General features: G+C 51.7%; 1 protein-coding gene across 2 annotated transcripts; it reads right to left on the reverse strand.

The window, feature by feature from the left end:
• Positions 1-5,098: 5,098 nt before the first annotated feature.
• On the reverse strand, positions 5,099-27,965 carry ZNF652 (zinc finger protein 652). 2 transcript variants are annotated; one of them, XM_032711090.1, is made up of 6 exons: positions 27,903-27,965; positions 13,133-14,261; positions 9,592-9,739; positions 8,804-8,919; positions 7,623-7,767; positions 5,775-6,295 (listed from the first exon to the last, which is right to left on the reverse strand). In XM_032711090.1, exons 2-6 carry the CDS (start codon positions 14,039-14,041, stop codon positions 5,775-5,777), a joined length of 1,839 nt encoding a protein of 612 aa, XP_032566981.1. In that variant the 5' UTR covers positions 14,042-14,261; positions 27,903-27,965. The 2 variants fall into 2 exon arrangements, with proteins under 2 accessions (XP_032566979.1, XP_032566981.1); XM_032711088.1 differs by lacking the exon at positions 27,903-27,965 and having other exon boundaries at positions 5,099-6,295; positions 13,133-14,041.
• Between the last annotated feature and the right edge of the window lie 5 nt (positions 27,966-27,970).

A 27,970-nucleotide genomic window follows, 5' to 3' on the forward strand; every position in this document is an offset into this window, starting at 1 on the left:
GTTTTCCAGGCACGTGGATGAGGAAACTCCAACTGCAGCCGCTCATCTCCTGCCTCCACACAAACAGCAGCTCCAGCAAACAGGATTTCCTTCACAGCAAGACATTTTTGGGGGCTGAATAATATTTAGATGGTCAAATCAGGGAAAACCCCCTCAAAAAGTAGCAAACAACAAGAGAGCAAACCCCATTGCTGCATCTTCCCCGTGGGATGAAGTTCCCAGGTGTTTATTCCCGGGAGTCTCCCCCAGGGCAGCAGTGGGGACGTGGCAAAGGGGCCAGCTCTGCTCAGTGGGGGGAGCTGAGTTCTCCCCACATTTCCCCCTGGACACGGGGTTCAGTTTGTCTTTAATGCCAAAAGGCACCAAGGAAGGAACAAGAGGGGAGGGGAAGTCACAGCCCATCAGGAGTCATGGAATCAGCCAGAATCATGGAAAGGTTTGGGCTGGAAGGGACCTTAAAGCCCATCCAGTTCCACGCAGGGACACCTTCCACTGTCCCAGGGTGCTCCAGCCTGGCCCTGGACACTGCCAGGGATGGGGCAGCCACAGCTCCTCTGGGAAATCCATCCCAGCCCCTCCCCACCCTCAAAGGGAGAAATTGCTCCCCAGTCCCTCAAATTTCCCTGGGGGTGGCACTGGAAGGGCTTTAAGGTCCCTTCCCGCCCAGCCCATCCCGGGGTTCTGTAATTAGCAATTAATGAGGAACAGGTTCCAACAGGGATCCCGTCGGAGCCGCCTCCCTCCCTCCATCCCCGCAGGATGAGCTCCACTGCCACCTCCCGGCTCAGCCTCCCCAAACCCTCCCGCAGCTCCGGCAGGAAGGCCCCGGGTTAAGTCGCAGCCCCCGGGGAAGGATTTCTCTGCAGGGTGGGAAAAGCCACGAGCTGTGACAGCCCCGGATCCCGGGTCACATCTGCTGGAATTCATTCGAACCACTGGTTCATCTGCTGTGACAATCCCATGGTATTCCTGGAGGTTTTTTTCCCCTGAACAGCAGGCAGTGGATGGATTATGGAATGTGCTTCAAGTGAGTAAATTAAAATCCACAGCATCATAAAATCCTGTTGTTTTCTGGGACTAACAAAGGGCTTCAGTTTTCACAGAGCACGACACAACGTTTCGGGCCAAGTGGGAATTTTCCTATGGATTAGCAACTCTTAGATTCCCAAACATTTGCTCCCTAATGGCAAGGGGCTCGTCAGGGTGCCCTGGTGTGTTCTGCCAGCACAAACCTGCGCCTGGAAGGGGCAGTTCCACACCACCAACGCGCTTCCCTGGCGCTCCCTCTTCCCAAGGCTCGGGATCTCCTCTCCCCTGGCCCCTGGGAACGGGGTCAGGGTGCAGCTCATCCCAAATCCGGCCTCCCTGTGCTGCCATTGGAGTGTTTTCCTCCCTCCAGGTGCTCGGGAAAGGGCACAGAGGGAACTTCCCCCGAGGAGTCCCAGGGTTACACAAGATCCAGGGTTGGAGACCTTTGCACTATTAATGAATCCAAGGCTCAGGAGAAATCTGACCCCTCTGTGCCTGGGCTGCCTCAGAAGGAGTCCTTTTTCAGGCTGAACTAATTTTATGTCTCAGTATCCCGGGATATCTCCAGGGGAACTCTGTCCACGCCGTTCCCTGTGTGGCCAAAACCACCGGGAACACGCCGGGACAGGAGGGAAGGTTTCCCAAGGGATATTTGTGGAAGATTTCCCAAGGGATATTTGTGGAATTCCCTGCTCTTTGAGGCTTCAGCTGAACCACAAGGAGGTGCCTGATTCTCATCTCCTTTACTGGAATATTTGCCATCCACTGACTGAAAAACCTCAGGGAGGAAATTGGGCAGAAAATGTAAAAGGAAGTGAAAAGGGAATTGATGGTCCTGGATCGGGAATGACCCGGAGCTCCCTTCCACAATTCCAGGCAGGGCTCTCAGTTCCACACCTGCAGGACAAGGATATTTACTGATCTGACCATAATACACTGAATTTAATCACAGGGCAGCTCAAGGAACCACCACTGGAAAACCTCTAAACAGCGAGTTCTCCCTCACGACAGCCCTTTTCTAATGAATTTCCTGCTCTGTCCCAGTTGTTTACCTGGTAATTAAGGCATTAAATAATTCTCTCAGGCTGCAGGAGAGGTTTAAACAGGGAGATGAAAACATTCCAGTGTTTTCTTTTATAGGGAAGGTCCACAAACACTTCGATTCACGGCCCTGCTTCGGGTCGCTCGGGGAAAAGGCTCCTTTGAGTTGAGCTTTTCCTTTGGAAAAGCAAAAACTTGGGAAGTGTTTTGCAATCTGTTGTCTCAGCCTCTGGTTTTGCAAGCCCTGAGCTGTGCCAGTGCCCAGCCCTGGGACTGTTCTGCAAGGCACAAACACGGCACATCCCAGAGTTTTTAACTCCCAGTTTCCCCTGGAACCTGCAGGACAAACGAGGACAAAGAGACCTCCCGCCCCTGGACTGCCCTTCCCAGGCAATCTGAAGGTAAAACTGCAAAACTGAGGCTGTGAACAAGCAGCAAAACCCACTTTTGTCCAGGTCAAACCAGCAGAGAGTCCCACAGAAGCCACGATTGCAGCTCCTCACTGGTTCCAGCTCAGGGTCACGGGGGGTTGGCCCAGTTTGGCTGCTCGGGGGGTCCCTCTGTCCATTCCTTGGATCTCTGGCTGCACCAGCTCTCAGGAGAAATGCATTTAAAAAAGCAGAAAGTGGGACAATGTGAGCTCTCCCCCCCCTGCCCACCCTTCCCCCTTCTCCTGATGAAAACCCAGCCCAACTTTGCCTGCAGGATGATTTTTAGGGAGTGAAAAAAACCAGGGGGAATTCGGTCCCACTTCCCAGAACATCCAACCCAACCCCAAAACTGGTGGGGTTCCTCTTTGCTCTTCTCCAAAGCAGCATTTCAGTGACAAAACCCAACCCTTTAAGTCCCTGAATCCTGCAAAGCTGCCCCAAACCATCCCCTTTGGTTTGTCAGCCCGGGCAGGGAGGAGGAACACGTTCCTGAGCACATTCCTTGGCGGTGCCCAAGGTGTGCAAGGATGCAAATCTGGGAATGAAGAAGCCACAGCAAATCCCAGCCTGGAATTCCCTGCCTTTCCTAGCACTCGTTTTCCTTTCCTTGCTGGAATATGTCCCTTAGGAGAGACCACACTGCACAATCCCAGCTTTTAGGGGTGTCCCAGAGGACCAGGAGGAGCTGCTGCCATCGTGTCACATCGTGCCAGACTGGGAACAGGGCTGGACAGTTTAATCTTCTGCCACAGAAAAGAAGTTCATAATTCTCAGAAGGAAAAAAGAACAACAAAACCCAAGTTATATCATGACCATGGACTAAAGAATAGAAAACAAACTGTCCCAGATGTTAGAATTCTGAATAGCAGCCTAATACTGTAAATTTATTGAGAAGAAAATCATTTTGCAAAACTGGAATACAATTGATTTACCAAGATTTTTTTTGTTTGCTTGTTTGTTTTGTTTTGTTGGTTTTTTTTAAGCATTTAAAAATCATTTAATAACAGGCCTGACCATAAAATAGTGGCACAACAGAAATTGCAGGTTGCAAATGTGATGTGGAATGCACAGAACCCCCAGGGTGGACCAGGCACAGGAAACACAACAGTTTAAATCAGCAGTGGAAATTCAAAACTCACTCTCATAATTGGCTTTTTCTTCTAGAGGGTAAGAGGGGTGGGTATAAATATTATAGAGAAAACATTTTAAAAGCATTGTTTCATTATTCTTTTCCTTTCAGAAATGCTGGGAGGGGTTTCAGCTCAGTCAAAAATGAGTTGGTTGGGCCAAAACTGCCCTTCCTGGTTCCTGAAGTTTCCTATGTCATGGAAAACCCAACGTGAGTGGTAGAAAATGGTGAAAAAAACCATCAGCTGAGGAGCTGTTTCTCAGCAGAGGATTCGGTGTCTCAAACACAGTCCTTGGGGAAGAATTCCACCAAATTCCACCATCCCTGCTCTCCTGGAGAACAATCAAACACAGTCCTTGGGGAGGAATTCCACCATCCCTGCTCTCCTGGAGAACAATCCCCTCAGGTACAACCCAAGGTCATCCCTCCCCTCTGCCCAAGAGGATCTCTGGATGTGGAGTCGGGTGGGACTGGATGGGAAAAGCAGCACAAAGAGGGGGAATTTCAAGGAAAAGGGGACTTACAGTACAGTGCTTGGGCCTCTGCCTTCATGGAGAGGGAGCAGCCCCTGGATGGCAGAAATCAGCTCCCTGGATGGCAGAAATTGCAGAAATGAGCTACATTTGGGTCTGGCTGGGGAGGAACCCAGAGCTGGGGAGCAGCAGCTGCTCCCTGGTCCTGCCCTGGGCACCCTTCCCACTCCTGTCCTCCCAGGATTATCAAACAGGGATCCAGTTCCCAACCCTAAAACTCCACATTTGCCAAAAACGTGCCTCTGACCCTCAGGGATTGTCCTGGTTTTCCTGCAGGTCAGGATGGGAGGGAGGATGGGAGGGAGGATGGGAGGGAGCTCAGGTGCAGCCCCGTCCTCTCACCCAAACTCCTGCTCTCCCTCACCCAACCCGGCAGGAACAGGGCTGTGATCCCACCTCACTCCCCTCTCCTGGCACTCCAGGAATTCCACAAGCCCCTTGTCTGAAGAGCAGCATTTGATGTGATCCCCAACTTAACTCAGCCCACGGGAACCCCCTGACTCCAGCTCTCCCAGCAGATCCTTGGCTCACCTGAGAGACTCCATCTCCTCCCTGCTGTCACATCCCTCACTTTGGTGACTTCCTATTCCCAAATCACCAGGTCCCTCCGTGCCAGGATCCCCCTTTCCAACCCACCTCACACACCTCACTCCAACCCAGCTAAAGCAAACCTGTGGAGCAGGGATGTTGTATCCCAGCATCCTCATCCCAGCAGCTTGAGGGAAACCGTGAGAAGGGAAACAAGGTTAAAAAAACCCCAACAACAACGACAAAAAAAAAAAAGCCCTGTTAAAATAAATTACGTAAAGTTCTGAAGTCAAACATCATTTTTCGAGGCAACTTTTCCAGAGACCTCTTGGTTTCCTTTCTTCTCTGAAGCACCTTTAAGTCGTGTGGTTGTAAGAATAACTTTAACTATAGAAGCTATAAGCATCTTTTTTTTTTTTAAGAATCACATTTTTCGATGATTATAAAAATTTATCTATTATACAACATAGGTCCAGCTACACTGAAAAAATTACACCGCTTATTGAAATACAATTTTCGTTTTTAGAAACAGACTACTAAATAGGTCTATACAAAAAACTCTAAAATAATTTCTGTAGTAAAATAAAGAGTGTGTTAGGAGAGCTACACAAAACAAGGAGGGTTTTTTTTTTTTTTGCCTTTCTTTATAATGCTCCAATATACCGTGATACCAGAAGCTGAAAGGAATCCGTTACATACACAGTGATACAATTAATGCTCTGTATTAATCTCACAGCCTTTCCGATTAGTACAAAGAAAACCAGGCCTGTCTCCTCTTTGAGGAGAAGTCCGGGATATAAAAGCAAGCATACCTCATCAGCTGATATGAAATTATAAAATTCCACGAGTCTCAGTGTCTGAAATTCATAAAAGTCACCGGGAGGAGGGGGGGGAAAGAAACCACGACCCAAGTGGGGGTTTTTTCCCTCGGTCCTGTCGGTCCCGGGTTCGGAAACGGGCGCCGACCAAAAACGGGGGGTTTTGTTTTTCCTGGGTAAGTGACTCCGGGGGCACGTGGGGAGCTGAGCCAGAGATCCCCCCGGTAACCCCAGTACCTCCGGAGGGCAGGCAGCGCTGGGGCCGTCAGTGGTGCTGGGCCGGGCTGTTCTTCTCGGCCAGGTGCCGCAGGAAGGGCTCCTCGCTCTGCCCGCGGTGGTTCAGGGGCTCGCTCTTGAACAGGGCCGGGGGGGGGGGCAGGTGTGGCACGGGGGGCACGGGCAGGTGGTGGGGGTGGTGGGCGTGGGGGTGCAGGTGGAGGTGCGAGTAGGGGTGCGGGACGGGCCGGGGCGGAGCGGCGCTCACGGGGCTCAGGGGCACGGGCGGGGCGGGGGCCGAGGGGGGCCCGGGCACGGCGGGCACGGCGGGGGAGGAGGAGGAGGAGGAGGAGGAGAGCAGGATGGGCACGGCCGCGGGCACGGTGACGGGGCTGGTGACGCGGAAACACTTCTCCTTGTGCGCCTTGAGCATGTTGGAGAAGCGGAAGCGCTGCCCGCACACGTCGCACGGGTACGGCTTCTCCCCCGTGTGCGTCCGCCGGTGCCGCTTCATGTTGGGCCGGCTGGTGAAGCTCTTCCCGCAGATCTCGCAGATGAAGGGCTTCTCTCCTGCCCCACGCACACACACACGGGTCAGCCATGGCCTGGGCACCCCCCAGAGTCACTGCACACCCGGCCTGGACACCCCCAAAATCACTGCACACCCCCCAAAATCACTGCACACCCACCCTGCACACCCCCAGAATCACTGCACACCCAGCCTGGACACCCCCCAAAATCACTGCACACCCACCCTGCACACCCCCAAAATCACTGCACACCCCCCAAAATCACTGCACACCCACCCTGCACACCCCCAGAATCACTGCACATCCAGCCTGGACACCCCCCAAAATCACTGCACACCCACCCTGCACACCCCCAAAATCACTGCACACCCACCCTGGATCCCCCCCAAAATCACTGCACATCCACCCTGCACACCCCCCAGAGTCACTGCACACCCGACCTGGACACCCCCAGAATCACTGCACATCCCCAAAATCACTGCACATCCACCCTGGACACCCCCCAAAATCACTGCACACCCCCAAAATCACTGCACATCCACCCTGGACACCCCCAGAATCACTGCACACCCCCCAAAATCACTGCACACCCACCCTGCACACCCCCAGAATCACTGCACATCCCCAAAATCACTGCACATCCACCCTGGACACCCCCCAAAATCACTGCACACCCCCAAAATCACTGCACATCCACCCTGGACACCCCCAGAATCACTGCACATCCCCAAAATCACTGCACATCCACCCTGGACACCCCCAGAATCACTGCACATCCCCAAAATCACTGCACATCCACCCTGGACACCCCCCAAAATCACTGCACACCCCCCAAAATCACTGCACACCCAGCCTGGACACCCCCAGAGTCACTGCACACCCAGCCTGGACACCCCCAAAATCACTGCACACCCCACAAACTGACTGAATGGGGCTGCTCCGCCCGTGGCAAATGCTCCACAGGAGCCTCAGACTGAGGGAATTCCTCACTTTGGGAATTCCCCCCTCACTTCTGCAAATGAAGGGGCTCCACAGAAGCCTCAAACTGGGAATTCCTCAGATTTTGGGAATTCCTCCCTCACTTCAGCAAATGAAGGGGCTCCACAGGAGGTCTCAGACTTCAGGAATTCCTCCCTCACCTTTGGATTTTGATGCCTGAAACAATCCTTTGTAAGGGCACTGGCTCCTTCAGGCCAAAATACCAGGTCTGACCGCTTCCTTTCCTCACAGTGAACCAGAGCCCTACAGATTTAACCTTTAAGGGTTAAATCAGACCTTTCCTGTCTGATTTTCCAGTCGGATAAGCCCAAATCCCAAGGAAGTGTTTTGCCAAGGCACTTGTGGCTTCTCCTTCGACAAGCTCTTACCAGTGTGTGTTTTCATGTGCTCATCAAAGTACTGCTTCATGTTGAAGTCTTTGCCACACCACTGGCACATGAACTGCTTATGCCCAATGTGGATGCTCATGTGGGAGCGCAGCTGATACTTGTACTGGAACCTCTCATCACAGTTCTGCAAGAGAAAGAACAGCAGCAGTGGGATCCAGGCACAGGAGACACTGCAGGGGACTGTGGGGAGGAGTAAAGGACACCCGGGCTAGGGCACACAAACTGCAGAATTCAAATTATTTAGTGGGAATTTACTGAGCAGGATTTGGGCTGTACTAAAGCTCTGCTGGCACAGGAGCTTTGGAAGAGTCAGAACCTTCAGCTGGCACTGAAATCCTGGCAGAGACTCGGTTATTCCAGCACTGCTGGTGGCTCGAGGCATCCCAGGGAGGGTTTGCAGCCACTAGAGGACTCTGCTCCACACCAAACAGCACAGCTCCACACGGGCCTTTCCCAGCTGGGTTTTATTGGCAGGAGGTCATTTCTGTCCCTACAAGTCTCATCCCACCATTCCTACTCCATGTTCCCTGTGGGAACAGGAAGGGCTCTGCATCCCCTCTGTCCCCATCCTGTGACCCCCCCAAACATCCCCACCAGGTGACTGAGGCATTCCCTGCTCCACACACACCACTGGAAGTCTGTCCCACGCCATCCCCTTCCCGAGGCAGGCAGGAAATCCCAACCCCAAACTCCTGGGAGTGTGGCAGGGAGATCCTGTGCCCCATCCCACCACACACACACTGATTAATGAACCCAAACTCAGAGCACTGGCTCAGATCTCCAGGAGGAACAGTTTGGAGCACAATCATTTATCCCACGCGTGAAAATCAAGCAATAATTTGATTATTTCCACTGTGGCCACTTCTATCTGTTCCAGGTTACTGGGTAAGACAGGGAAGATTCCTGGAGTTGGAATTAGGCTTTCCTATGAAGGGAAAACTGAGATTCAAATCCTGCTCCAGTGTGAGAAAAAACACAGCCAACCACACCCAGCTCTGGGTCACCCCCAGGTGCTCCCACTGTGTTCCCCATGGGGAGAAGAATTCTCCCAAAACTTTGATGAACCTGCCCCTCATTTCTAGGTGAACTCAGCTCCCCTGGCATTGCCCCCTGGCACTGCCATGCCCTGGTCTCTGCACCCTGAGCAGGAGCTCTCTCACCTCACAGCGGAAGGGTTTCTCCCCCGAGTGCTGCAGGGAATGGACCTTGAGGGACATGCTGCGCTTGAAGGACTTTCCACAGGTTTCACATGTAAATGGCATGTCCTTGGTGTGTGCTGCAACACAACAGGCCGTTAGAGGGGGCAGGGCAACACAAACAGCTCCTGAACCAGCTCTTCTCTCCCATTCTGAGCAGGAAGGTGATCCCAGCTGACAGCTCCCAAACATGGATGTGCCAACATTCCCATCCTCCTGCTGCCCAGCACCACAGGTCTGATCTCTGTGCTGAGCAGAAAGCTCAGACAACTCAGTTTGTCCTGTTTTCATGGAATCACAGAATGGTTTGGGGTGGAAGGACCTTAAAACTCACCCAGTTCCACCCCCTGTGCCACAGGCAGGGACACCTTCCACCAGCCCAGGCTGCTCCAAGTTCCAGCCTGGCCTTGGACACTTCCAGGGATGGGGCCACGGCTTCTCTGGGAAATCCATCCCAGCCCCTCCCCACCCTCACAGGGAGGGATTCCTTCCACTGTCCCATCTCTCCCTGCCCTCTGGCAGTGGGAAGCCATTCCCTGTGTCCTGTCCCTCCATCCCTTGTCCCCAGTCCCTCTCCAGCTCTCCTGGAGCCCCTTTAGGCCCTGCAAGGGGCTCTCAGGTCCCCCTGGAGCCTTCTCTTCTCCAGGTGAACACCCTCAGCTCTCCCAGCCTTATTATTTTTCTTTCCAGAACGAGTCAAGACCCACAAGGAGACCCCCCAGGACCCCCTGGAGGCTCCACCACCAACTCACCAACCATGTGTTTCCGCACGTGGGCCATGGTGTAGAACTTCTTCTCACAGATCTCACAGGAGAACTTCTTCTCTGCATATCCATGGACAATCTTGATGTGTTCATGGAGGGACCAGAGCTTCTTGAAGGATTTGTTACAGGAAACACACTGGGGTGGGACAGAGAAGGAAGTGGGAATTAGGGAGGTTCAGCGATTCCAGCCGCTGCAGTTAAGACACAAAAAGAAGCCCAAAACAAGTCAAATGCTGCCTCAGACTGCACATTTCTTGGGTTAACACCTGAAACAACTACTCTGAGAAAAGCCAGATCAAGCAGGAGGGAGAGGATGTTAAAACAAGCACCTTGGTGCCACCTGAACTTAGAATTCCAAAACTCAACACAGGAGCTAAACCAGAGACAACTTCACTGACGCTGCTGGTGAGAATCCAAAGCCTTGGTGAGGGGAGAATCCAAAGCCTTGGTGAGGGGAGAATCCAAAGCCTTGGTGAGGGGAGAATCCAAAGCCTTGGTGAGGGGAGAATCCAAAGCCTTGGTGAGGGGAGAATCCAAACCCTTGGTGTGAGGGGAGAATCCAAACCCTTGGTGTGAGGGGAGAATCCAAACCCTTGGTGTGAGGGGAGAATCCAAACCCTTGGTGTGGGGAGAGAATCCAAACCCTTGGTGTGGGGAGAGAATCCAAACCCTTGGTGTGGGGAGAGAATCCAAACCCTTGGTGTGAGGGGAGAATCCAAACCCTTGGTGTGGGGAGAATCCAAACCCTTGGTGTGGGGAGAATCCAACAGAGGTGGAAGAGACCAATCCCACCAAGTTGCCTTGAATCCATGTGCACATCCAGCCCTTTGGAAGCAGCACTGTGACCCCACCCAAATCCCAGGTCAAAACTCTCTGATCCTTCCGGTTCTCCAGGGAAAGCAGCTCCCATCCTGCAGCTCTGGACGTGGATTCTGGGACTCAGAGAGCAAAGCAAGGTGCCCCTTCCACCTCTTGTGTTCTGGTTCTTCATTTGTTGAAGGTCTCAGCAGCTCTGCAGGTCCCAAAAGTGACAACAGGCAAGAAATGTGTGAATTCCTTCCCACAGCTCCCGGGAAATGTCCATGAAATCAGCGATGGGCAGGACACTCATCACCTTCAAACATCTCTTTCTTTTCCCGGGTTAGTTCTTCCTAAAGACTTGACCAAAAGATCCTTGTAGAATTTTGAACATTCCAGAACAGCTGTAAAACTTGCTGGCAGACACGTGAGGAAACCAAGACATGTCCCTCTCTGGAGTGAGGAAGGAACTGTGGCTCATTTTCGGTGGTTGTTGGGGGTTTTGGGGCATCCCCATTTTCTGCCTCTCAATCTCCCCCTTCCCTCCCAGTGAGAAGGGCTGGGTGCTGTTCAATCAGCAAATATTGATGAATTCTGCCAGGCTGGGGCGGTTCTTCTCTGCACAGACAAGTTTCGCTGCTCCCACAGCGTTTGGATCTCTGCAGGCTTGGGAATTCTGGTCCATTCCCTGAGGAAACACCTCCAAAACACCTCCTTGGAGGCACGTGGGGAACAAACTGCAGCCCTTGAGGGGAAAAAAACCACCCTAAAGAGCAAAGCAATGATGTGAAATGATCATAAATACTGTGATATAAAGTTAAGCCAGGCCTGGTCAGTCTACAACTTAATTAGATTAGAACACAAATACTGAGAGTGACTACACAGAGCTTCAGGTGACAACAGAAACTGCTGATCTGGAGAGGAGGAAAATCAGAAATCACCTGGAAAAACAGACATATCCCATCACTTGGATGAAAAATAGAGAGGAGCCCACTGTGTTTTATCAGTTCAATTACCACTCATACATCAAACCATTCCTTTTCCTGCACAAAGCTCCATATCCCCCTTGACATATCCAACCCTGAAGCACAATTTTTGCCAGGTGGAATAAAAACACGTTAGCAGGAAGCTGTAAAACACATTCCAAGGGTCAGGACAGAGGAATAACTGTTGGATCCACGCTCAGATATTGAGAATTTGAAGATGACTTGCAGTGCTTCTGGCACTGGAAATATCTGGGGGAGCTTCTGGATATAAAACATAACTTGGATGATTTTTTTCTTCTTTTCCTACCCACTTTTTGGACACAGGAATTTATCCCCTCAGAAACACACACTTCTTTATTCTATACCATGTGTTTAAACTATTCATGAATTCCTGTTTAAAGTGAAAAGGTTTAATGCTGTGAAAGAGCCACCTGGATGCTGGGACATTCCTGAAATTTACATTTCAATGTTCTCTGCTGCACTGAACTTTTGGAGTATTTCTTTCAAAAGCTGCAAGGACACACTGAAATGTTTCTGTATTTTATTAACTACGCTCAAGACTCATTATCTTATTTTATAATCCTTCCTTCAGTCTTCCTCCTATGAGCTGAAACACAAGGAAAACCAGCACAGAGTTACCCAGAGCTGCATGTCAGGCTTAGGAAAGAGAAACTGCAATGAATTATTTCATGTCTCCCACACAGTGGGGACTGAATTCCAACTCGGTTCAGCATTTAAGCAAGAAAACAAACAAACAAACAAAACAAACAAAAAGCCATTAAATCATCCTGGTGAAATCCTCACTGGACAGACAGGAAAGTTGCTGCCCTACAAACCCCAAACCCTTCAGCTGCCCCAGACTGCTCAGCAGTGGGGTCACTGCACAGGGAGGGGGCAACACTGAGCAGGGTCTAACGAGGCAGGAAAGGCAGGGCTGAGCTGCCACATAAAGCAGCTCCATGAGAACAGAGGTGCCCACGAGCAAAGCCCAAACCACAGATGAATCACAAACTCTGGAGCTCCTTCCACGACCTCGAGCTTGCAGAGGGTTCTGTTCCAGCACAGCCTCCCACTGCTGGGGGACAGAGCAGAGCTGCACAGCTGCTGGTGAGAAAGAGCAGAGGTTTCTGTGTCATCAGGGGGATTTACTGGGCTTTTGGCACTGGGGAAAGGGCGGGCTCACGGTCTAGGCACTGAATCCATAACACTTTTACACCCATCTGGGAGCACTTACTGTAAATCACCTCTGGATCATCATCCCAGCAGGATTTTTAAACTCCGCTTTAACCCAAGTTCAAATCCTGACTCCACTGGTGTCCTTCTCACCTGCTTGCCTCTCTGGGATTGCCCAAATTTCTGATTCCAGTGCCAGCCAAGTCCTGCAGTGAGACCTCCCCTGGAACCACTCTGTGCCCGTCCGGACACCGAACACCAGCGAGAGCACCGAGGGAGGAGGGTTCCTCCCGTCCAAGAGCTTCGCTGCAAACTGTTCTCAGCCCAGTCTGACACTGCTAGAGTAGCTCTGTGTGCTCCCCAACTCGTAGTTTACTACCAGAGTAACTGCCAGAGCAGCTGCACACTCCTCTCCCAGCAATCCTGGAAGGCACCGAAGCGTCGCCGCGCAGAGACAAGGCCTCGGTCAGAACCTGGGCTGTGCAAAAGATTTCCCCCTCTGAAGTGTCCACCACTGTATCCAGGGCACGACAGAAGGTGTGGAAATCTGGCAAGCAGGTGAGCAAACCTACCTGGATATTTTTTTCACAGTCAGTTTGCTGGTGAAGGGACAGCTCACTTTCTAGCACAAATTTCTTCCCACATTTGTCGCAGATCTGCATTCGCCTGTGAGTGACGTTCATGTGCTTCTCCAGGTACCAGCGTGTGTTAAACACCCTGGGGCACTTCTCACAGGTTAAAGTCTCCTTCTCTTCACACTTTGATTTCTGCACAGGTGCCTTGGGCTCCTTTGCAGTTTTCTTCTTACGCTTGGGGGGCTCCACACTCTTTCTACGACCCCTTGTAGTTCTGGGTGGTGGGGAGGTGGTGGCTGCTGCAGCAGAGGCAGCTCTCCTCGTTCTCCTTTGTGCAACACTAACTTTTTCCACTCTTTTCTCCTTTTTCTTCTGCCTCTCATTTTCCTCATAATCATTACTGTCTTCAGTGGCCTCTTCCCCACTGTCACCCTCCTCTTCCTCACTGCTGGTCTTAAGAACAGCAGTCTCTTTGGACTGGGAGGGGACACCCTTCTCCCCTTTTGATACATTTAAGGTTTGGTTGTTAAGGTTTACCTCTACTATAATCTGCTCCCTTTTGTAAGTCACTTCATCTTCCTCCTCCTCTTCCTCCTCAGAGTCGTCAGAGTTTTCTCTGTCTTCTTTCACAGCCCGGACCTCTCCTACCGCTCTGTTCTCCCTGAAATAAGGCTGCTCCTCTCTCTCGTGGAGGTGGGGTTTGCTCATTTTGCTGTCCACCAGCACAGAGTAGGGGCTCCCTGACTCCCTCTTGTACACCTTGGTGGACAGGTCGAGCTCCTGGCTGGCCCCGTGGTAGAAGGTGGGTGGCACTTGCCCGCGGCGACCGTCCTCCTGTGCCATCCCCGCCACGGGCGCCGGGCAGTTCTCAACCAGCTGCTGGCAGGAATTGGCCGTTTGACTCATTTGGGGGGCCCTGGTTCATGGAGCACCTTCAATCCCACAGAAACCAAGGCAGCAGCAGCAGCTCGAGGTGGGGGTGGGTCCTCCAGCCCGGCGCCGGGTCCATCGACACGGGGCACAAACGGGGGCTGAGGGGAGGGCACGGAATTCCAGGGTTATGGCAAGAGCAGAGCTGGGATTATTCTTCTGGAGAAAGGTGCCAACGAACCCTCGAACATTTTATCTAGAAGAGACAACAGAGAACACAAAGTCAATTAAAAAAAAAAAAACCCACAACCCTAAATCAGTAAAATCGCAGCAAATTGTTCTGGGTTTGTCCAGCTGGAGGGAAGCACAGGGCTGGTCATCTCTGGGCTGCTGGGGGGTGTCTCAAGGAAACCACAGGGAGTTACAAACACCCTCTGTGGGGTAGGAGATTCCTAAGATATGGAAATCAAGGCAATGAATATTCCCCATCCACCAAAGATCAGCTCCAGGGACTCTGAGCTGTGTCTCTCCTGGACTTTGGGGAGCACTGATGGCCCCAAAACGCTGCTCTGCCCCCACACCCCTACCCAAAAACACCTCTGCTTCTCCTGTACCTCCCAGAGGGAGCCCATCCTCATCCAGGGGACGTTTCACACACACCCACACTAATGGAGACTGGGATGAAGAATTCCAAGGGAGGCATTTCCCACCTGCAGCCCCAAAGCAGCCTGAGAACACCCCAGTCCCTGCTTGCTTCCACCTCACACACCCCTCCCACAGCCCCTCGATTTAAGGCAACTACTCCTTTGTCTCATTCTCCCTTCCCCCCAGCCATTTAATCCTCAAAGCAGAAGCCAAACAATATCCCATTTGCCCATCCACGTTTCCCTCGCAGTCATTCCAAGTTGGAATTTGACCAGGACACTGTTACTTCCTCTTGCAAAAAAAAAAATAAAATAAATAAAAAGCCACGTGATCCCTCCTGAATACAAGTAATCAATCCCTCCCATCTCCCTTTCAGCAGGACAATCAGCATTTGGGTAGCTCAGGGTTGCAGCAGCAAGCCAGGATTTTTGGCTGTGCAGATGGAATGGGAAACACTCTGGAAGCCCCGAGCAAAGGGGATTCCTGGAGCTACATCTGGGACCAGAGGGGGCAGGAAAGGAGAATTCAGGACTGAGACATCCCAGGATGAGAGGACAGAGAAGGACCCGACAGAAATGGATGGACTGAGCAGCTAAATGTGAAGAAAGCAGGATCTCCACTCTTGGAATGTGAGAATTCCCTGGAGGGAACTGCTTCCACCTGCAGTTTCTCCCCCTCTGAAGTGAGTTTAATGGAACAGGAGAGGAACCCACCAGTGCCTGAATCCTAAAGACTGAAGTGCCCTCTCGTGTTTGGGAAGTGCCACCCTGGGGCCAGGCCAGGCCACTGATGAGTCTGATCATCAGTTTAATTAAAACAGATCCCTGAACGCTTCTCCAGGATTTCCAAATGGCTCCAAGAGGGCCCTGAAGGTGCCTGGCAGTGCCCTGCAGACTCAGCACCACCACAGCAGGTCCATTCCTGCTGCTCTGCCTTCCCAGCTCCAGAGGAAACCGGGAAGGAGAGCACCAAGCCCTGGCTGGGCCAGGAAATCCCTGGAGATGGGCTGTGAGCACTGGCTTGGGGTCACGACCCACGTCCAGATGGAAAAGCCAGTACATTACAGATAAACTGGTTGGGATGGCAAGCCAAAATTAACATCCCTGCACCCAGGAAGGCCCTTGGAAAGCCCTGGGAAGGATGGAGCCCAGTTTGGCTTTTCCTTTCCCTAAATTCAGTGAATTATGCAGAAGCTCAGAAGAATCCCTGTGTCAGGTATAAAACCATCCCTGACTATTTCCAAGGTGACATCAAGCACCTCCAGCAGGAGGGAACCAGGAAGGCTACTGGAATGTTGCTGCTGGAAAGCCAGGAAAGCACAAAACTCCTCAGGAAAAGGAAGCTTCACCTTCCCCCTCCCCATTTTACTGAACATCCAAACATTGCTGCTTCCCCTCCCCATTTTACTGAACATCCAAACATTGCTGCCCTCACTGAGGGAACATTCTGCCCAACAAACAAACCCCTTCCCATCCCCACGGAGCCACTTCAAACAAACACAACAAAAGGGGGGTTATTCTGAGTTCTCAAGAGTCAGTTGGTGTTAAAACCACCTCGCTCTGCAGCCTCAGGAACCTGCTTTCACTCTGAGCCCACCACCTGTTCCTCAAACTGGGACAGAACTGGGGGCTTTGATGTGCTCTGCAGGGTTCAGGGGTTCAGCTGGAGGTGGCTGGACCAGTTTGGAGAATCCTGGAATACCCTGAGCTGGAAGGGACCCACCAGGATCATCGAGTCCAGCTCCTGGTGCTGCCCAGGACACCCCAAAAATCCCCCCGGGTCATTTTAGGCATCACTTTTCATTTTCACTTTGCAACCTCTGGTTATTCCTCGCTCATTTCCTTCGGAGAATCCACATTTTCTGAGCATTTCAGAGCAGAGTCCCAGCGAGGAAACATTAATGCTTTGTTTTTTTTGCAGCAGAACTTTGTGTTGGGGATTAGCCCCAAAGCCAGGTTGTACCTGTGGAACGAAAAATCACATTTTCACACCCCCTCGGACCTTCCTCAACAACAAACTGCTGATTTCAGAGCCCAAAACACGCTCAGAGGACGTTTGCATTGCCCCCTTTAAGTTTTCTACCGAGGGTGGTTTGAGCTCTGTCCCTCTTGAAAGGTGAGTTCACTTTTATCAAAAGAACCCCAGCTTTTCACAGAATGAGTTGCAGATCCGGGCTCTGATTAAGAAGTAAAGAGGAAACGGGGGTTTCAGAGCAGTTTTTGAAGATGCTTATCAGGACACAGAGCAAAGCCACGAGGTGCCTGCACAGGGTAACCAAAGATCAGGCAAGGTTTGCAACTCTGCAAACATTCAAAGGCTCAAACCCAGAAAAGGAAAGGACAACTGGCAGCCCGAGGTGTGGGTGGAGGAAGCAACCCCTCAGCCCCTCACCACTTTGGAAGCAAACCCACATTCCTGCCCTTTCTCCACTAAAATAGAGAGATCTGGGATCTCAGGGGCTCAGGGGGTGCTCCCAGTGATCTGCCCCAGGTTTGCCCCCAGCCTGGCACCTCTTGCTGGTGCAGGGAATGGGATCTGGCTCCTGGCAGGGATCCAGCAGCAGCAAACACTGCTGGCAGGGACAACAGGGCTGCTCCAGCTCAGTGCCAAGGGAAGGCAGCACAGCCTGCACCCCAAACTTCCCGGGATCCTGAACCTCCTGGGATCCCAAACAGCCCAGAGCCCATCCAGGAAGGCAGCACAGCCTGCACCCCAAACTTCCCTGGATCCCAAACAGCCTGGAGCCCATCCAGGATTTCCACGTTCCCTTTACAGCACAGGACCTGTCATTTCCCACAGTCAACCCCCAAAACTTCATTTTCTCAGCAAAATCTCAGCTTAGCAGCAGCTTTTCAATGGATGCAATCCAGAGGCACTGCAAGGAAGGAGCAGGTTTATTTAGGGATAAATCAATATGGATCTCATGCTCATTAGGGATGGTGACCCCTCAGGGCGAGGAGAAAGTCTGAGCACCGTGAAAACTAATTTTTTTTTTTTTAATAGAAAACAAGACTTTTCTCAGAACACAGCTCAGAAAAAAAACCAAACCCCAAACAATTCTAACCGTGTTACAATTAAAGGCAAAGCCATTTTGCATCCTCATTAACGACCTGAGGCTTTGAAGGGGGTTGGAAGCACCGATCCAGCGGCTCCAGTAAGTCCTGGGGCAACCAGATTTGCAGCCAGTGGTGAAACAACCACAGAGCACAAAGAAATAATCTGCATTAGTTAAGATAATGCACCGATTTCAAACCAGCTGAGTGGCTGCTGAAGGAGTCAGGCACTGGTTGGAGGTTGGGGGACTCATTAAAACTGCTCCAACATTCCACCAGACAAACAGAATTCCAATATTCCACCAAACAGGTGGAATTGGGACAGGCTTTAACCTGGTTCCCACCCAAATTTCTCACCCAAACTGGAGCTTCTCTGCTTCCTCTTAACTCATTTCTAGTACAGGTAAAACCCATGTGAACTCAGCCCTTAATAAACACCCAGTGAGATTTTAAGTTAAACACTTTCATGCTGAATAAATCACATTATTTGGCCCCAGGAGAATCAGAACCATGATACAACTGGCACGTGTTTATTTTCGAAGGGTGGCAAGAAAACACAAGATTCAGGTAAATATAAATAAATTTATATATAAATATATATATTTATAAATACACATATATATATATAAATAAGAATGTGATCTTTCACTTTGCTTCTGTTAATATTCAGTGTCACCCATCAATCAGTTTCAATCTCAGCAGCAGCAGCAGGACAGAAACACAGGAAAATGCCCAAGAAAAGTGTGATTTTCATTCCACAGGTACAACCTGGCTTTGGGGCCAATCCCCAACACAAAGTTCTGCTGCAAAAATAAAAAGCATTAATGTTTCCTCGCTGGGACTCTGCTCTGAAATGCTCAGAAAATGTGGATTCTCCGAAGGAAATGAGCGAGGAATAACCAGAGGTTGCAAAGTGAAAATGAAAAGTGATGCCTAAAATGACCCGGGGGGATTTTTGGGGTGTCCTGGGCAGCACCAGGAGTTGGACTCGATGATCCTGGTGGGTCCCTTCCAGCTCAGGGTATTCCAGGATTCTCCAAACTGGTCCAGCCACCTCCAGCTGAACCCCTGAACCCTGCAGAGCACATCAAAGCCCCCAGTTCTGTCCCACTTTGAGGAACAGGTGCCTGAAACAGGCCCAGCAATTCCCAGGCAGTGGGAAAACGCAGCTGGTCCAAGCTCCAGGAGTCAGGGAGAGGAACCAGGGCTGGAACACAGGAGGGAATTATTTATATCACGGCACAATCGCTCCTTTCTTGTGCATCTCAGCTGCTTTATGTGCAAAAAACCCCAAAAATCTGTTCTGAAGGGTTCAGGTTTCTCTGCAGAGGAGGCAGCACATCCCTGCTGCTCCTGCATTCCTATGGAAGTGCTCCAGCTGCCTGTGCCCATGGAAATGCAAACTGAAGAGCCTGAGTGCTGCTAACGACCTGTTCCCACACATCCACCTCTTCCCAAACATCCACCTCTTCCCAAACATCCACCTCTTCCCAAACATCCACCTCTTCCCAAACATCCACCTCTTCCCAAACATCCACCTCTTCCCAAACATCCACCTCTTCCCAAACATCCACCTCTTCCCAAACATCCACCTCTTCCCAAACATCCACCTCTTCCCAAACATCCACCTCTTCCCAAACATCCACCTCTTCCCAAACATCCACCTCTTCCCAAACATCCACCTCTTCCCAAACATCCACCCATTCCCAAACTCCTGAGCCAGAAGGTTCCCTCAGCACAGCCCCAGAGGGAGGAATAATCCCATTTTCTGCCTCAGTTTCGCTGCTGACTCAGTTTGGGGCACATGGTGTGAGGTGGCAAAGAGGATGTTCGGGAACAACATTCCCAGTTCCCGGGAGAAGCAGAGAAACCAGGACCCTGCGAGCTCTGGATTCCAGGTGAATTCCCAGGAGCAGCTTCTCCTCTCCAGGGCTCAGCTGGGAATGGTGTGGGAATGGTGTGGGGTTTGTGTTCTGGGGCAATTAAAGCCACACATTTGGGCACCTCTGTCTCAGGATCAGTCTGGGGACAACCAAACAAACCCACCACGCACATCCCAAAATGCAGCACATCCCCAAATGCAGCACATCCCAAAATGCAGCACATCCCCAAATGCAGCACATCCCCAAATGCAGCACATCCCCAAATGCAGCACATCCCAAAATGCAGCACATCCCCAAATGCAGCACATCCCCAAATGCAGCACATCCCCAAATGCAGCACATCCCCAAATGCAGCACATCCCCAAAATGCAGCACATCCCCAAATGCAGCACATCCCCAAATGCAGCACATCCCCAAATGCAGCACATCCCCAAATGCAGCACATCCCCAAATGCAGCACATCCCCAAATGCAGCACATCCCCAAATGCAGCACATCCCCAAATGCAGCACATCCCAAGATGCAGCCGGGCCGGCAGGGACCCCAGAGTGGGGTGGAGGAGCCTGGGCAGGGCCACAGGAGCCTGGAGAAGGGATAAATGCTGTCCCACTCCGGGATTGCAGCACCAGGGTGGCCCAGGTCAGCCCGGAGGGGCAGCATCGCACCAGCCCGTCCCTATTCCAGGGTTTTTTGGGACCATTCCTGAAACCAGCAGGGATGGGCATTTTGCTGACTCAGCAGGTGACATATTTCCCCTGGCTGGACTTGGCCATTTGCCTGTGACTGCTGAACAGGCCGGTGGAAAACGAAGCAGAATCTATTCCCAGTTCCAGAAAACCCCTTTCTGCACCACCCTGCCACCGACACAAACCAAACCCCATCCCAAACCTTCGGGCCTTTTCCGTCTCTGCAGCTGAATTATCCCGGCTGGATCCAGAAATCTGCTCTGGGACACAAAGACTGTGGCAAACCAGTGATTTCCAGCCCCGGGAATCTGGCTTGTTTTCAAGCATTATCTCCCCAGAAAACAGTTCCAGAGGTTGCCACTTCGGAATTCTGCAGCACTGTGACCCCTCAGCTCTGCAAAGGGCTGAAGGGTTTCCACTGCCTGGGAAGGGATTTTAGATCCAACAGCCACAAACCTCAACATCTTTCTCCGAGTAGGGAAAAACCACCTTGAAATAAGTTCTAATGCACCAGGACACACGCTCAGATTAAATCCACACCCTCCCTGCTACCTTTAATAAATCAAAATGAAGCACCTGAGAGTGAATCAGGAACGTCCTTATGCTCAGATCTCTCCCTGTGTCCCATTTACACCTTTCCACGAGCAGGATTAAAACCCAACCAGGTGTTTCCCACCCCACAGCAGCACCTCTGTCATTCACCTTTTATTACTTTTCTGCCATTGTTTGATGACTTGGAGACACAAATGAAGCCAAGCCAAGCTTTATATGACCACAGGAACAGGTATCTGACCCTTGCAACCTGTAAACTCATCAGAAGAGGTGCCAAAACCCAAACCTCCCATGCTAAGGGTGATTGTTTCACCCACCAGAGCCCAATTCTTTGTTCCAAATCCCTTTGGAGTGCCTGGCTTTCCTCTGGTTCACTGCTAAGATTCCTTTTTGCCTCCAAAACTCTTGTTTTCATCACTCTCCACGCTCACATATCTTCAAAACTGCACTTTTAGGGATTTTTACCCCCCCTTTGTTTTCTCACACCCCAGTGATGACACTTATCGAGCCCCACAACTTACTCTGAGCTCCCCAATGGTGGCACCGACGCTTTAAGTCCCTCACAAAGGCACAGGAACACTAAAAGGAAATCTGTCATCAAGATCTGCTTCCCCAAATTAGCATTTCCCCCTCCCGGAGGCCCTGGATGTGGATCTGTGCTTCTGAATATGCAGGTGGGAGCTGGGAGGTGTAAATTGGGTGAAAATGGGTCTGTCCCAGGGGAAAGCCCCGGGTACAAATCCTGCCCGGACATTTATTCCCGGGAAAGGTGTTTTGCCTCCCTGCTGACAGCACTGACTCGGCAAGAAACAATAAACTTGAACCCCCCGGATAAATGTGCCTCCTGAAGGACCCCTGGAGGATGGACACAGTGACCAAATTCCGTAGTTTTCACAGCGATTTGGTTCAGCTTTTTGCACAGCCTCTGCTGCACACCCCTGCACCTCCCGTGCCCCTGGAGCACTCCTGCTTTCCAACAACAAAACGTTTGAAACAATCCCAGCTGAGCTGACAGCACGTTCCACACACACTTGGGAGTCTCTCAGTCAACTTAATGGAGTTTCTAAAAACCGTTTTGACTCATTTCCAGTCTACCAGTTTATCTTAAAACCCTGCTGAATGTTTTGGAACGTTGCTGAGAGTGGTATGTAGCAGGAAAAAAAAAAAAAAAAAAAGATTTAAACAGCAAAATCTTCTTTGGCTTCACCAAAGTGTGAATTCGATCCCTCCAAAATAAAGTTTGTTCTTCTCACATCATTGGAATGTGCTTAGGGGATGAGCTTAAAATCCTCTCCATTTTTCACCCAGAGCTCTTTACACACTAAATAATTTTGATTTTGGAGTTTGTCAAAGCCTCCATAGCAACACAAAGGCTGGAGGCAGCTGCCCTGGGCAGTGGCAGATGCTCCTGTCGGGAGTGACTCACCACTCCTGGAAAATGCTGGGGGAAAGAATGAGCACCAGAGTTCAGCCTTCCCTTCTTCCCCCTCACCTGGGCTTCTCTTCCCACCTCCCCCTTCCACACAGAAACACCTGCAGAGGTTCAGTTTTATACCTAAAGTGGTGTTTCAGCTGCTGGGTCCCCCCACACCCCTCGGTGCTGACAGTGAGCACCAGAGCTCACACCTCCCTTCTCTTCCTTACCTGGACTTCTCTCCCCCTCTCCCCCTTTGAAACCACCCACAAACCCACCTGCAGAGCTGCAGTTTTACACCTGACTGTGCTGTTGGAACTGCTGGGTCCCCAAACACTCCTCAGGGCCGATGGAGAATCAGCACCAGGAGCTTTCCTTTCTTTCCTGAGCTGGGTTTCTCTTGGGGCCTCTTTCACCCCCCCAAACCCCCCTGCAGAGCTGCAGTGTTATAAATCCCATTTGATCTGTTATTTGTTATAAATCCCAGTGGCATTTGAACTGCTGGAGCCCCAAACCCCCCCGTGGGTCACACAGGGATGATTTGGTGTCCCCACCACGGCACCACTTCAGTGTGGTGCTGCCAAACCTCCCTGTGCCAACCCCAACCCTCTGTCCCCTGTGCCCCCCGTGCCCAGGCTCCTGTGGGCCCTGCAGAACCCTCTGGGCTGGGCATCTGCCCCCAGCTCCTGCCTTGTTTTGGGGCACTGCCTCTCCTGAGCCACCTCCACCCCCTTTGTTTTGGGTGCATAATGTAAACTTTGGGCAAAACAGCCGCCTGGCTTTCAAATATTGACATAATTTAGCCCAGCCCGTGGAACACCACACACACATTTATCAGCCAGCCAGGGGATGATCCCTCAACAAAACTCCTCTCCTGCACACGTCTGACCTCTGGGAGAAGAAACCACATTCCTGCCCTCCCTGAAGCTGGACATGGGGACACAAAACTCTCTGGCAGGTCCATGAGGGACCAAAACCAACCTGCCCAGGCTTCACCTCCTCCAGCACGAATCCTCTTCCCACTGATACACTGGGAAAATAGGATTTTACTTAGTTTATTCTTATTTTATTCCCCTTCCCCCCCCCTTTAATTCCTTATGGAGCCATGGACACCTTATCCCACTTTGTATTTAAATTTCCTCCTGGGGACAATTATCAGTTAAAGCCAAAGTTACTTGTTTGTTTTAATCTGATCTAAGTGGGTTTGGCTGCCAAAGGGAGGCAAGACATTCCTTCCCTATTTATATGCCAACACTGGCATTCTTCTGGTGGCAAGGTGAGATGCCTTGGGAAATGGGTCTGCCTGGAAAAGAACCATTCCCTGGGAGGAATTTCCAGCCTCTGGATCAGTTCTCTGGACCAGCTCAATGTGCAGCTTCATCTGACCAGTACAAGGTGTTGCTTCCTGAAATAATCAATATTTTCAGACTTGAATACCCCCACAAACCCCTCCAAGTGACACGAAGTTCAAGCAAGGGAAAGCCAAGCACAGTCAGTGTCACTCCACAGGGAATGTGGAGAATTTACTACAGGGAGAAAGCACCAAAACCACTGAGGAATGTGGCCCTGTGTGAGCAACACCTCGAATCTGCTAACCTGAGACAGGAAAAAAAGGGAAACTGCTGGAATTAAAAAGCCCCCATCACTGCAGAAAGTTTGTTGGGATGGATGGAAGCAGAAAACCCACACAAACATGAGCAAGGAGAGCTGCTCCTTTAAAACCTGCGTGGCAGAAAACACGAATCCTGGAAGTTTTCAACTCCCTAACTCTCTGCTCATAGGGAAAAAAAGGAAAGAAAATGTAATTTCTACTTATTCCCACTGGGTCTCTGCAGTGGGAGCACAAATATTGCTCCTTGGGAAGGGGGGATGCCCTGGAATCCCTGGAAGTGCTGAAGGTCAGGTTGGATTGGAGCAGCCTGGGGGAGTGGAAGGTGTCCCTGCCCATGGAAAAGCTTTATGGTCCCTTCCCATCCAGGCCGCTCTCAGATCCCACATCCCTCCAAAATTCCAGCTGGAAACCTTCTGCTCACTTGTATTTGTATTCACTACCTGGGGCAGGCTGGACTGGAAAACAAAGCACTGGATCTTGCCTCAAAGTGAGCGGGATCCCAGCTCAGCACATCCTCACTGCCTTTCCCACGACACTCCCCGAAAACAAACTCCCCCTCCCAGCCAGGGGATCCAAGCTCCCGAAGCTCCACACACAGAGGGCAGAGCAGGCCAGCAGAAGGTGCTGGCAGCTGTTCTGAGCAGGGCTGAACAGTCCCTCTGGAGAGAAAACTCTTCATCTGAAACCTCCTGGGGGAAGGGTGTCGGACAGGGCCGGGGAAAGCTCCTCGTGCTAATAATGAGTGTGAGCTGCTGGTACCGGGGCTCTGCCAGGGTTTCACTCCCTGTGCAATTGTTTGGCAGGAGGGAGGAGCCACCTAAAAGCAAAAAAAAATCAATCTCCAGTTTGAGATGGCTTGGAAAAATCCAGGTGGTTTGGCAGCTGGAGTTTGGGTGAGGAGGGAATTCCGCTCCCGGCTCCCGAAAACGAGGGTCCTGCAGAGCACCAGGGTGGGATGGGATTGAACTCCTTTCTGGGTTTGAACAGTTGGCAACTTGAAGGAGGAATCACCTCTCCATGAAAATGTTCTTTAAAGGCATAAACCCCATCATTTCTACACAAGCAGTGGCTCTGTGTCCCTTTCTATCAGCAGGTTACTTCAGTTCTGCTGCAGTTTGGACGATTCGGGACAATTTGGATGATTCCTGGAGTCACAAATCCAAGGTAAGTTGGCCTTGGATTTACAGTGGGAGCAGCTGGAAGTTGGGAATTTGGATCCACAGAAAGGACAGGTTCAAACCACCACATTCCTGTTGGGAAACACTGTCTGGAATAATCTTCTCGGCTGGAGGAAGCTCAAGACAGAACAGGGGGAAGTCAACTGGAACCAGTATCTGCTCATGGGCTGCATTAATATTTAAAGGGCACAATTTCAGGAGAATAAAATGCCCTCTGCATAAAAAAAACTGTATTTTTACATTCCAAGGTCCCAGCAAAGAGAATAAAAGCAGAATATCCCAGTATCTGTATTTTTTCCTGAGTTTTTTTGGGGAAAAAATAAAAACCAACTTTTGGCACAATGAGATTCTGAAAAGACAAGTAGCACATATTTAGCAAAATGTAAACTGGAATTGTTTGAGAAAGTAAAATCATCTTCTTTAAAGCTTCTTTCACCTCCCATTTAGAAGCCAAGAGCTGGATCCTGCAGGGAGAGAACTGATCCCAGCTGAACACACTGAGCTGTTCTGGGCTGCAGGAACTGAACCCAGGGCATGGCCAGAAAATATTTTAATGCAATAATTACCCACGGAATCAGGTGGTCAGAGAACACATCAATCTCCTTAATTGGTTGGTGCTTCCTTCCAATTATCTCTCTCTTTTTTTTTTTGGTGGGGTCAGAAATAACTTTCTTCTGTGATCGGGCACATTTTGTGACACAGAAATAGGTCACTGGTGACACGGGAGTTTTGTAACCACCTTAAATACACCTGTGCCTATCTCAGATGTTGGCCCATCCCTCCTCCAGCAGGCACTGATGGCATCTTGTTTACTGAAATGTCTGTTTAATGCAGTTCTGGGAGCTCAGAGGAGTTTTCCCAAGCCATTCCTGCACGGACATCTCCCGCTCCAGGTGCTCTGACCCACGAGCAATTCCTAGTACACAGAAAGACTTCCAACCTTTAGATGAAACTGCTCCTCTCAGCCTGAAATTCCCACCTTCCAAGGTTCTGCCAGAGGGAATAAAATCAGAACATCCCCATAGTTTGCACTTATAAACCCCCCCGACAAACCACTTTTATAATTTATTTCATGGACACCTAACCCTTCATCCAGAATTGCTGAAGAATTAACTCTCCAGAAACCAGCAGTGAAAGGCTTCCTGCATCAGTACTGAACAAGAAACAGTGACATAGTCAATTAAGTCCTTTAAAACAAACTCACAAAGGTTTAAAATGCCAAAGTCCCTCCTGATCATACAAGTATTTGAAAGGCATTTTTACAAATACACAATATAAGCCACAGATCATTCAGTGGTGGTCCCAAACCTCAATTACTGCAACTACAGATACGAGTCACCACGCAGCAGATAAAATTATAAATAAAACCTTAACTCTCTGGCAGCCTATTAAATGCAATTGCTTAGTTAGAAAAATAAAAAGCCTTCATGATTTTGCACTTTCCTTTCAAACACACCCTCCTCTGGCAGAGCCCTCAGAATTTCTGTCCCTCCACTGCACATTTCCACGGCGAGTTCAGATCACAACTTTATTGTCACACCTGAATTTAAGGGGCAGGGATGGGGCTCTTCATTCATCCACCACCACCAGACTGCAAGTGCCTGATTAACCTCTACAAAGCAGGGGAGGGGGAAAAATGCACCTTGCACACAGGTAGGAAGAGATAAAGGGGTTTCAAACAGCAGAGTAAAGTAAATTATCAGACACCACAAGCACCAGCCCCTTTTAAATTGACATTTTGTGACTCCACAGCCCCTTTAACACCCCCGGAAAAGGCGCGTTGTTCCCACACACCAGAGAGGCAGCGAACACGACTCCAGAGGGGAAGGATCCCGGGTCCTGCCCCCGGTCCTGCCCAAAGCAGGGCTCGCACATCCCCTCCGGCCCCTCCCGAGCCCCCGCTGCCGTCCCCACAACGACCCGGGCCGGGTCAGCCCCCGAGAGCGCCCCAAAAACGCACCTGCCTCAAAAACGCACATTCCTCGCATCCCTCGCTCCTTCCACGGCTCAGAGCCACTTCCACGCGCGAGATGCCAAAACTCAGCTGTGATTAAAGGTCCTTATGTAACGCTGGTAAGCCCAGGGAGATGCCCGGTTCCTCCTCCTCCTCCTCGCCCGGTTTCTCTCCCAACAATACCCGCGCCGGGACACCCCCGATTTGCACACGGGAGGCAAAAATCACGCCAAAAAAATCAAGCCCCCCGGGGCGAACGCGCAGCACGGCCCGTCCCGGGAGCGAAGGGAAGGGGGAAACACCCCCAGGGAAAGGGCCGAGGGTGAGAGAAGACACCTGATTTTCCCTCCGAACCCGCGGCCGCGCCAGGTGACACATTTCAGTCCCTTCACCTCTTCACCCACAACCCCCGTCCCAAAGAGCCGGCGGGGTGACGGGGCTGGCGGTGCCCCCGGGACCCCCGGGGACGGCGGAGCAGCGGGGGCAGAGGGTCCGGCACGGGAGATCCTTTAGGAACGGGAGCGTGTTCCCCTGCCCTGCCTTGCCCTCCCCCGGGCAGGTGGCACAGCGCCGGGGACGGGCAGAGACCCCCGCGGCCCTCGGGGTATCCCCCCGGTGCCGGGGCAGAGCCCGGGGCGGCAGAGCCCGGACCGCGGGGCAGCCCCCGAGCGGGGGGAGCCCCCGCGCCATCCCCGCCCTCTCCTCCCGCACGGGGGGTCCCCCCGCGTGTCCCCGCACCCGGGGGTGCCCTGCCCGCCCCCCCGTCCCCTCCCGGCCGGGCCCCGCCGTCCCTCCACCGCCCACCCCCAGGCCGGGCCTAGCGCGGCTCGGCCCCGCCGCCAGGCCCGGCCAGGACGGTGGAACGGCCGCGAGCTCTGCCTTCCCCCCCGCGCACCCCGCACGCCCCCGGCCCGCACTCACCCAGGCCGGTGCCCCCGGGGCCGCCCCCGCCGCCGTCCATGCCGGGCGGCCGCGGGGAGGGGGGCGCG

The sequence above is a fragment of the Chiroxiphia lanceolata genome, chromosome 26 (assembly GCF_009829145.1).
Source record: "Chiroxiphia lanceolata isolate bChiLan1 chromosome 26, bChiLan1.pri, whole genome shotgun sequence".
In the NCBI taxonomy this organism is placed as follows: Eukaryota; Metazoa; Chordata; class Aves; order Passeriformes; family Pipridae; genus Chiroxiphia; species Chiroxiphia lanceolata.